At 39.3% G+C, this 10,858-nt stretch overlaps 2 protein-coding genes across 3 annotated transcripts in view; both read left to right on the forward strand.

The window, feature by feature from the left end:
- cmss1 (cms1 ribosomal small subunit homolog) overlaps positions 1 to 6,790 on the forward strand; it is a 30,075-nt gene extending 23,285 nt beyond the window's left edge. The window contains exons 2-10 of one of the 2 annotated variants that reach the window (XM_038720896.1): positions 4,556 to 4,683; positions 4,983 to 5,054; positions 5,146 to 5,281; positions 5,379 to 5,438; positions 5,531 to 5,633; positions 5,728 to 5,788; positions 5,869 to 5,956; positions 6,044 to 6,132; positions 6,455 to 6,790. In XM_038720896.1, the coding sequence (XP_038576824.1) occupies positions 4,556 to 4,683; positions 4,983 to 5,054; positions 5,146 to 5,281; positions 5,379 to 5,438; positions 5,531 to 5,633; positions 5,728 to 5,788; positions 5,869 to 5,956; positions 6,044 to 6,132; positions 6,455 to 6,538 (821 nt within the window). In that variant the 3' untranslated portion in view covers positions 6,539 to 6,790. The remainder of the gene's footprint in view (positions 1 to 4,555; positions 4,684 to 4,982; positions 5,055 to 5,145; positions 5,282 to 5,378; positions 5,439 to 5,530; positions 5,634 to 5,727; positions 5,789 to 5,868; positions 5,957 to 6,043; positions 6,133 to 6,454) is intronic. The other variant, XM_038720897.1, reaches the window with a different exon arrangement.
- Positions 6,791 to 7,174: 384 nt separating this feature from the next.
- Positions 7,175 to 10,357, forward strand: tmem30c (transmembrane protein 30C). Its single transcript, XM_038720895.1, has 7 exons — positions 7,175 to 7,534; positions 7,759 to 7,875; positions 8,160 to 8,267; positions 8,784 to 8,874; positions 8,962 to 9,108; positions 9,204 to 9,416; positions 9,625 to 10,357. The coding sequence occupies exons 1-7, from the start codon at positions 7,337 to 7,339 to the stop codon at positions 9,810 to 9,812; spliced, it is 1,062 nt and encodes a 353-aa protein (XP_038576823.1). The 5' UTR covers positions 7,175 to 7,336; the 3' UTR covers positions 9,813 to 10,357.
- Positions 10,358 to 10,858: the final 501 nt, after the last annotated feature.

Consider the following 10,858-nt stretch of genomic DNA (forward strand, 5'->3'; position numbering starts at 1 on the left):
AGCGCTATTGATAATCCATTAAAGATGACCAGGCGGCTCTATTTCCCCACATCTGAGCCCTCTCCAGAGCCACTGCCTTTCATTGATCTGTGGTTATCTGAGCTGTGAGCTCATAGCCCGTGTATGTGTCCAATTTCCGCCCTGTATCCACCATCTTGAACGACTGGCATGTATGATATTGAGGGTTAGGCTTATGGGACACTGGAGATATTGGCCTTCTCATAGGTCAATGTGTGCTCTCCTCAGGCAACACTTTGGACTTATTGAAACATCTTCCGGCAATATGCAGCTAAATCAGGTGCTTCTCAGTTTGAGGACAGCAAACATGGGGGGAGAAGGGGGACTGGAGCACACTGATTAAGTGAAAACTATGCATGTTTTGACATTACTCTGTCTTCCTCAGAGTCAGAGTGGATAAAGACATAACTGCAGTCAGTGTGCTACAGTCCCTTTTTCCCCTTTTAGACTTAGCTTGGTTTCCTCTCTTCTGTTTAATTTATCTGTATGGATGAGTTAGCCTCTGTCATCTTTGTCACAACCTCCATTCATTCAAAACGTTTTTATTCTTGACTAATATATGCATGTTGGTTCTTTCTGGGTAAAATAATTGCCAGTCCCTGATAGTCATTTATATTACAATTTAAATTGAGTCGATTGATTTTTATATTGTCTATGGTATTGCATTATGCATCAATCTGTAAATGCTGAATTATATGAGAATTATATGAGTATATATAAGTATTAAAAAGTACTGAAGAGAGATTTTCTTGCCCTCTCTGAACTACCACGAAACCGTCACAATCCAATGCCATTACACAATATAAAGATAGGTGACAAATTAAAGAAAAAATCCTGAATGAATGAGTGTAGAAACATGTAGGTGTACAATTAGGCAATGCAATTAAGAGATCAACAAGCAAACAGCCAACAGATTTTGGACAGAGACGGTGCTCTCATGTTATTAAATGAAGGAATATCTGTGGAAAATGGTGTTCATCCTTCCAATAGAGTTCAAAGACTTGTAGAATCTATACCAAGGAGCACTGAAGCTGTTCACATTACTAAGACATTTTTTAATTAATTAAAATCATAATTATAATCAACATAATTTGCCACCCATCTTATGTCAGGTTGACTGCTTTAATTTATCACCAATCAGGTCACAGCATCATCCTCAGCACCGTTTGCTTGTCATTGGAGGTGCACTGCATGTGTGATCAAGCAGTATATGTCTGTCACCATGCATTTTTTAATAAGTCGGGTACTAATTTCAGACAGATTGCATGTGCAGATTGGATGACTTTACATAAATTGGACCCTCGGGCCCCCGTAAATTTAGAGCTCCCCTAATAAATGTTTATGTTTCGACAGCATTTACAAAGATGGAGGAAACCACAGCTAATTGTCAGTCCACCCTCAATCTCTGAATGACCTTTCTGTGTCTGTAGGTGTTCTCTTATCTTGTATATAGAACAGGGAACTGAAACAAAAAACAACATAACTGATGCAAGTGGACTGTTCAGGATGAAAAGGTTAGTTATACTACCAGGCCTAGCATATCAGGTTAAACTGTTTGCTCACCCAACTTAAATCTATTTCCACTTACCTTTTGGTGGCATTTAGCCATGCAACCATGATTTAATTTGGCCAGATTTTGAGATTTGATGTCTAACATTATTGCCTCCACTCCAGTGTAATAAAGTTGAATTAATTACATGGTTTGTCCTAGACATTTTACCTTGCTTGCTGTAAAATATTTTCTAATTGGTTACAATCTGTGTATCCCTCTCACACTCACACAAGCTGCGTCCATGATGATAGTTATATCTTTAAGACAGATAAGTAAGTACCATGCTATTATAAAGCACACAAGTGACCCATAGCCAGATACAACTGGGTAATACCAGCAGCAGCAGGAGGGGAAAAAGAACACTTACCTACTGCAGGACATGTGGACCTGGACTGCTTATTTATCTCCAGTATGTTTGCATGAAGTCCTCCTCACCTCTGCAATTAGTCCTCCTCCTTCCCCTGAGTTCCCTGGTCTTTGGCACATGTGTCCTCCCTACAGTCTACTATGAGAGTGAGAATTGATGAGTACTACCAGAGAAAGAGAGAGAGAGTGGGGCTTTGTTGCTTTGGCCAATCAATAGTGGGTGTGGTCTTTCAGCAGATGGAGCTATGCCTGGACAGGTGACTGTAACAAATAAGGATGAAGGTCTTGTAGTAAGCGATGAGGTGGAAAAGAGGTGTGCAAGGATGAGAGAGCATGAGTGGACTTGGATCCCTCATCCATCCTTCGCATTGCCTTTTCTTTTATATGGTCCTTGACTATAATTGCCCCAACGGAAGAAGGGTGTGATAATAAAGATTGGATGAATCCATTTGGAGAATGGAAATTAGAGGACATGGCAGAAAATCTGGTGTTGTCTTTAACACCAGTATAATACATGCAAACTACTTTTGCAGTGTTATGTATTATGAGTGGTTCGTCAAACCAAATACAAACTGTGTATAGCTTTACATACATATCTATACCTTTTAAGTTAACTGAATCATTATAATAATAGAAGTGTTAATTAAATAATATAGCAAGCAGTGGTGGCTTTGGAGACATTTTGCCAATGGTTTGTTGACACCTGCAATTCTTTTCATAATGTCATCACGACATGTGTATAGCAGAGCATCGTGGTATTCTTAGATGTGAAAAGATAAATTTCCCCCTTAGTTGCCTATTTCTTGGAAAATAATTATCCTTTTTCATCTTTACGCCACATAGGCATTGAAGGGGTGTATATACCAAGATGGATCATCTAGTTAATCTTAGCAAGGAATGATACTGAATTTACCAGTTAAAAACCCCTTATGATCTTAGTACAGAATCTGATCTCAAATGCTTGTAAACTTAATATCTGTACTGATTTATCAATTTTTGTATTATAACTTTCTTTTGAAAAGATTCTCACGGCAATGGTTAACCTTTTTTATTGTTTATTTATATGGGGATCCAAATATAAAAATTAAAAAAAAGGTTAAGCAGGACTCTCACCCTAACCCCTATGTGCCTACAGGACTTGCATGTTTTGTAAATATGTGTATAGATAGTCTTAAAGACCTTTTTTAAGTAATTGATGAAATTATCTTTTAATGTTTTTATACAACATCATATGTCTCTATATTTTTCAATTGTTTAGCCAACTATACATTTTTTGAAAAGGCTAAATTAATACACGCCCATGTGTCCATTTCTTAATAGCCCCTTACTTTTAGGTTGTCTTCTTTTAAAAGATCGGAATATTTTTGGGACAAACTACCAAAAATATGGATGTTGATGTATTGTCTTAACTTTTTTTAAATTTTCAGTGATTGTGGTGAACTCAGCTGTATCCTTGTAACTTGTTGATCCTGTCACTGATTGTGGATTACCTTCCAGTAGAGGATATATATATACTAAGATATAGGGATGTGCGATCATATTCTCTTCAGTAGATATCGTCACTGACAGAAATTCCTGATATTTAAGTCTCAGATTTCCAACTCGGAGGCTGACGTGACAAGTTTTTTCAACCTTAGTTCTTGAAGCTGATGCTTAAAAGGACAGTTCAACACTAAAGCATTTACGGTAGAAAACTGTTGTTGCATTGCTCGCTAGGGGTTGAGACGCTGAATCTTGTAGCACTTCTGGCCACACCCTCAACCAATGAGGTCACAGCAGTTGTTTTCCATTAGCAGTTAATGATATAATACCTCTTTTGATGCAACTGATTGGGTTTTGGCATGAAGTACAACATGCTTAAAATTTCAACCCGCAAACTCTGGCTCTCACAAAGACTTAATTTCATAAATAGAAAATAAATTAATTTGTCCACTTAATAAGAAATGGAGGGCATTTTTGGCCTGCCTGTTCTTTGATATTGAAGCTATACAACTTTAAAGCAAAAGTACCAGTGTTTTATAGGTGCACTTTCAGGAAGGACAACTATAATGAAACCCTCAGATTTATTGCATAGTTCACTCTGGCATCTGTTTTTAAAGCTAAAGTATTTTGAACAAGCACGCATATATGCCAGAGGGTCTGAGCATGACCTCATAGCATGAGGCAAGAGGTATGCACGAAGAAGTGGTAGCAACAGTGAGGCTAAATATAACCAGATGCTTGGATTGAGGTCTGCTGCATTGTTGTTATCTATGGGAAAGTTTTTGTGTATTTCTACTTTTTACAGAAATGCACTGCCTGGTGAGCACTCTCATCTGATGAGCAGCCTAAACAGACTGACACATAATGTGCAAATGCCAGATCTCTGGTTCAGGGGTTACTGTGCTACTGACAAGTGTGAAAACAAGATTCTAACGCCATAAATTTTTATCCATATATGTCTGTTTCTAACATGGCATGGAGGTCAGGCATATTTGTTAATAACAAAACCTGAAATGTGTTCTCAGATCTGCTTTGCCTCATATTAATAGTTTCTTTATCTTGCAGAAATCCCAGCTGCAGTAAGTTAATCCATAAATGCAGAATTGTAATGAGGAAATTTCCCTCTTCTTTATTCAGATGCAGCAGAGGAGGAGGAGACGCAACAAGAGAAGGAGCCAACAGAAAAACCAAAGGCAAAACCAGAGAAAAGGAAGAGTGTAACAGAGAAAACAGTTAAAGCCAAGAAGAAGAAAAAGAATGAACAGGTATTAATGTTGTCTTCACTGTGTAAAATCTGCCAATCCGAAGTTTTTTCAGGATCTTATTCTGTTTGAACAGATATCAGGAAATGTATCAGTAATAGCACAAAATCTGCCTGTAATGCTTCGTGTGTCGTGAGTAGTAAAATCAGTGTTCAATATGCCAATGTGATGTATTGGTGTCTGTTTTAGAGCTGAAACAATTAGGCTGTTAATTTGTTAGTTGATCAACAAAAAATTAATTGGCAACCTTTTTGATTATCAAAATGCTTTAACTGTGTATTCTTCATGTATTATTTTCACAGAAAGAGTGTGTTGTTCCTCAGATAAAAGAGACCGAGGGTGAAAAGTCAACTGAACATAAAAAAAAGAGGAAGGTGAGTGCGTTGACACCTGCTGTTGCAAACCAGTACAACAGTCACTGTGCTTAGTGAATGTTACTGAACATGACTATATTTTGTTTACCAGAAGAAGAAGACAATTACAGATGTGTTGTCCTCTTCGGAGCCAAAACCAGGCTGTCCAGCTGACCTGCAGAACCTGGTTACGCAGTACTTCTCAGACAAGCTCTCTGTGATTGAGCAGGAGGAGCTGAAATTGCAGGGTGAGTGCAGGGCAAGTCCCCTTTAACTTTAAACTTAGTCAATATCTGCTGATCTGTGATTCACCAAGGTCACCGTCTGCCCTTCTGCATCTCCCAGAATCCGGCTTCTTGTCCAGTAATGACTTGACGCACACGCTCTCCTCGTATCTGAAACAGGGTGAGAGATGTTCTAAACTCAAATCTTCAATGAGCTGTTTACTTTTGAAGACTGAACTCTGTTTTATTTCCTTTTTTCCCTGGTTTTTAAAGTTTGTCCCAAGTGGTCAAAGATTCAAAAGCAGCATACAGAAAAGAGTTCTGTGGTTCTGCTCATCGTCTGTAGCTCTGCTCTCCGAGCCATTGAGCTCATCAAGTAAGTGACACACCAGTGGAGTTTGCTAAATTTCCTGCATTGCAACTTTTTAATTGGGTTTACATGCGTGCTGTTTGTGTTGTGTTGTACCCAGGCAGCTGACAGCATTCAAGGGTGAAGCCAAAGCAATTAAGCTTTTTGCGAAACATATCAAGGTATAAGAGATGACCGGTCATTATGATGCATGTGGTTTGTGCACTATGACAAGTTAACTGTTGTCTACGTGTGTCTACAGATAGAGGAGCAGGTGAAGCTGCTGCAGAAGGGTGTTTTCCACATTGGAGTTGGGACTCCTGGCAGGCTCGGTGCTCTTATTGAGAAAGGTAGGTGTTGACACAATAGCCCTGCTGCTTAACTTCAAAAGCATTTAAGGTCTCATTATTTTGTGGAAACTCTTTATTTTTCTCCAGAGGGTTTAAACTTGCAGGCGTTGAGATACGTGGTCCTGGACTGGAACTGGAGGGACCAGAAGCTCCGAAGGATGGTGGACATTCCTGAGGTGAGTTACTGCCACCTGGTGGACGGAAAAGATTATCTTTGACTGATCACACTGAATGATTTTATTAAATGTTTGATATTTTGAGGATGTTTGAAGTCCTCCTCCACTCAAAAGTGTGTTTTTACTTATTGTTAATTCACTTGGATGTTTGCTCTTCCCTGTGCAGAATAATGAATGTGCACAGTTTGATACTAGCATGCTGAAATTCATCTGCCGAGAGGGGAAAGTTTCTTCTAGTAGTTCAACTTTTGAAAGAGAGAGGGGTAGATTTCAAAATTTCTATACATTTCTGTGTTATACATCATGTGCATGTCTATTTCAGATCAAACTGGACTTTATGAAGCTGCTGGAAAGTGGTATCCTGAAAGGCTGTAAAGAAGACAAAGTGAAAATTGGACTATTTTAACTGCACATTGTAATTTTTACTGTGTGCTGATAATCCACATGACGCAATGTTTTTTAAGCTACATACTGATGTTCCTCACAACACGCTGAGGGGCCTCATCCTGTTTGTATTCCCTTTGTGTCGGTTTGAAATCTGTGCTTTTACTGTTCTCAGAGGCCGTGTCAAATGTGTGGTGGTTGTTTGTTCGCTCTTGTAGTCCAATGCGATGTCCCAGTGTGATGGATTGAATAAACGGACTCAGAATGAAACCAGCATCCTTCTGTTTGTTTAGTCTGACCCTGGGAAGTCCCTCCTACTGAGAATGTGAGGTCATGAGTTTACTTGCCCACCAGGAAGTCCCATTTATCGTAACATGCTTTGATAAAGCATTTTAAAGCAGCATGAAGGGGGCACAGAACCAACAGATTATCTCCCACAGCACATTTGAAAAAATATGTAAAACACACATCTGGGTCATTTTGATGTGAATAACGAGAAACCTGTGTTGTCTCGTAGGAAGGAAGCAGAAAAGAAGAACCAAACATAATCACAAAGAAAACTGGAAGTAACAGAAAGAGGTTGTTAAGTAAAGGATTGTGGTTAATAAGTAACGGGCCACAAAGGTTTCCGCCACCCTGCAAGGCCTGCTGGGAAAATTTCTTGGCAAGCAGAGGTGTGTGTGTGTGTGTGTGTGTGTGCAGGGAGATATCGCTGAAATAAAAAACAGGAAGAGGAGATAGAGCAGGGCCTTCTCTGAAATACTTTTTGGATCTCCAGCTGTCAAAGTTCCTCTTCTGTCCCTTACCGAAGGTCCCTCTCATGGGCAAAGTGAAGGGCGAGTCTGGGCGCTTTGCTCGGAGGCCAGACAACTCTGCTTTCAAACAGCAGAGGCTACCTGCCTGGTCTCCCATGCTAACAGCTAACACTGTGCTGCCTTTCTTCTACTTCATGGCTTTGATATGTATGCTACTGGGAGTATGGCTGCTTCTTACAGTGCAGAGCACACAGGAAATAAAGGTGAGTGTGTGTTTGCTTCTGAAAATTGCACTTAGTTGTTTTTTTGATATGTGGAAATATTTTAGTAACACACAAAATGTACGTGTGAGAGATGAAGAGAACGCATGTCATTGTGTGCAATAAAAAATGGAGGGACAAAGAGAAAATATCAAAGATTATGCTTTGAGTTAGGTAGTTTATTCACAATTTATTATACTCTAATGAACTCTCTACTACCTTCTCAGCTGGACTACACAGAAGCCGGGACGTGTGATATATGTTTTGAAAAGCGTAAAAATGTGAGCTATGCGGCACAAACCTGCAGCTGCAAGGTGGTGTTTCCCATCGAGAAAGCATTCAAGGTAACCATCTCTTTAGTGTGACAAAATAATCTGAGCTCGAGGTCCATGTAAGATTTTCTGGAGAACAAGTATGGTTCAAAGCTCTGAAAAAGCTTGGCCCTTGAGTAAAGATTATTTTGTAAAACTACTATATTCCAAAGTCAGGCATCAACATTCACACCCAATATCCAGCATGCCCTATTTCCAGTGCTTTCATTTCTTTGTCAGCATTTGTGTTTGCACACCTATGCTGATATGTATGTATGTATGTATGTATGTATGTATGTATCCTACTGCGGTTCCAGGGAGATGTCTTTTTCTACTATGGCCTCCAAAACTTCCATCAGAACCTCCGCAGATACATGGACTCCAGAGATGATGGACAGATGGTTGGCAGGAAGAAAAACTTAAAGGTAACTCCAGTAATTTATCACTGTAACATTGTTAGGACACTTTATTTACTGTCAGTATAATAATATTCACATGGACAAAAAATACTGTAAGTGACCCTTTCAGCTCCAAGATAGCTTTGTTTGAAACTGAAGTAGAACACTGATTTGTTTTCTTTTTAATGCAGAGGTGGACAAACTAAGACTAGGTCTTTTGCTTAAGTCAAAGTAACAACACTACATCGTAAAGATACTCTTTAACAGCAAAGTGTACGTAAAGTATCAAAAGTAAAAGTAGTATTTATACAGCAGCGATTGTTATTGCATATTATAATTTTTTTTTACTGATTTAATTACTGTGTAAGCAGCATTTTAATGTGGTAGTGGGTGGAGGTGAAGCACATTTTAAAAACTACACAAAAATACGCTTACACGTACCATAAAATTGTACCTTTTGTATAGTGCTTCACTAAATCTACTCAGGACACCACTGTTAAATAATCTTTCTGAGTGTCTCCATTAACATTGTTTCCTGACTAGAACCCCAGTTCATACTGCGAGCCATATGCAAAAGACCAAAATGAACTCCCTATTGCCCCCTGTGGCGCTGTGGCCAACAGTATCTTTAATGGTAAGCTCCACTAATGACACATCAATCATCACGTCCATCTTCTACTTTCCCTCTCACTGGCCTCTTAACTCCCATCTGTTCTCCCAGACTCCTTTTCTCTGACCTATCACGGCTCCAGTGGTCTTTCAGTGCCGGTTCCTCTGTTAAGGGAGGGTATTGCCTGGTATACGGACAAAAATATCAAGTTCCGCAATCCGAAGATTGAGAACTTAACACTGGCTCAAGTTTTTGAAGGTAAAATTGAATGAAACCTTGATCAAACACAGTTTAGTAAGTACTCCAGTATACCAGATATCATTTATCATGTCTGTTTTGTGATTGCTACATAGGTACAGCAAAGCCTCTGTACTGGCAGAAGCCTGTGTATGAGCTTGATACCCACAACCCGTCCAACAACGGCTTCATCAATGATGACCTGATCATATGGATGAGAGAGGCAGCCTTCCCCAACTTCAAGAAGCTCTATGGAGTTTTATACCGAGCCAACAATCCCTTTACTAAGGGTCTGCCAGAAGGAAATTACAGCATTGAGATATCGTATAGTATCCTTTCACTGCTATGTTTTTCATGGGAACTTGTGTGGGTTAGAATAGGTTACACGTGTCCCACTGTGTGCACTTGTTTCCTTTATCTTATCTGCTGTTAAACACAAGCATATGGAGAGACTATTTTAAGATTGCAGGCCTGCTATTTTCCATCGAGCTCCTCTTTGTGATCACCTATTTTCAGCCTTGACCTCTGCCTTTCCAGACTTCCCAGTGCAGTACTTCCAAGGCAGAAAGGAAGTGGTGCTGACCACACTGACCTGGTTTGGAGGTCAGAACCATTTCCTGCCCATTGCTTACCTAGTAACCAGCAGCTTGATCCTACTGATAGCCGTCACCCTCACTGTGGCCTGGTTAAAGTTCGGGAAGAATGGGAATAACATGGAGGAATAAAGCATAAAACGTGCTCTGGGATGGTGAAAAACTCACAAGCAGCTGAAAAGTGATAATTCTCGCGTTGCTTAGGAGCGGTTTTAAACAGATAACAAATCTGAAATGACAAGAACATTGTTCATTTGATACAATACCACAGCAGCATGTGTTGGAAAGCCAATGGAGAATCAAGTTTGACATCTGGAAATTTACTTTCCCTATCAACTAAATGATCCACATGTGTTACGGCTTCTATTGCGATGATGTTGCTCTGAACAACACACTGAAAGTTGGGGGTATTACAGGCTTCAAGCTTTCTCTACATCTCTCAATTTTTAAAGCACACCATTTTGTCTGTGCACTGTTAATATTTATGAATATAATTATATTATATTACATTAACATTTACTAAAATCCAGTCATGGTGTTGAGGCTGCATTTCACATCTCAGTAAATGTAAAGTGGAAAAACGACTCTTTAATAAAGTGTAACAGAAGAACACCATCTGTGAGACAATCCCTGTAATGCCAATTATTAAGATTGAATAAAAGGTGACATTTTGTGGACAAGGTTTTTAATTACAGCACAGTTAAGATTAGTCAGTGTAGCTTCAATGTCAGCGTCCTTATATGGAACCACAGATGCTAAATGCTATTTTACCTTATAACAAGACCTGAGTGTAGAGCCATGCTAGCACCTCTGTGCGGCTGTGCTTGGGCACAGCAGTGCATTGAACTAAATGCCAACATCTGTATGCCTAACATATTGATGATTTGCAGTATAACGTTTACCACGTTGACCATTTTAGTTTAGCATGCTCATGTTTGCTAATTAGCACTTAACTTAAGTATAGCTGGGGCTGACGGGAGGTATGTAGTCAAATTAAAATTTTTAACTTTAAATGTGTGTCATTTACATTTATGGAAGCATTGATGTCTGGACCGATGGATCAACAGACATTGCCATGTGACATGTTGGGCAAGGATAAAATACTTAATCAACTGTAATTTGCTATACTTGAAGTCTGTAAATGTCAGTTAGCTCATGTTTGTGTAGACAAAGTAAAC

This window comes from Micropterus salmoides, unplaced genomic scaffold (genome assembly GCF_014851395.1).
Source record: "Micropterus salmoides isolate LMB-PRFRI ecotype aquatic unplaced genomic scaffold, ASM1485139v1 Ms_hic_scaffold_15, whole genome shotgun sequence".
Lineage (NCBI taxonomy): Eukaryota > Metazoa > Chordata > Actinopteri > Centrarchiformes > Centrarchidae > Micropterus > Micropterus salmoides.

Excerpts from the sequence above, each read along its gene's own strand:
- tmem30c (XM_038720895.1), top strand. The coding sequence starts at position 7,337 with ATGGGCAAAGTGAAGGGCGAGTCTGGGCGCTTTGCTCGGAGGCCAGAC. Across the intron at positions 7,535-7,758 it reads AGAGCACACAGGAAATAAAG|CTGGACTACACAGAAGCCGG; the intron begins GTGAGTGTGTGT and ends CTACCTTCTCAG. Across the intron at positions 8,268-8,783 it reads GCAGGAAGAAAAACTTAAAG|AACCCCAGTTCATACTGCGA; the intron begins GTAACTCCAGTA and ends TTTCCTGACTAG.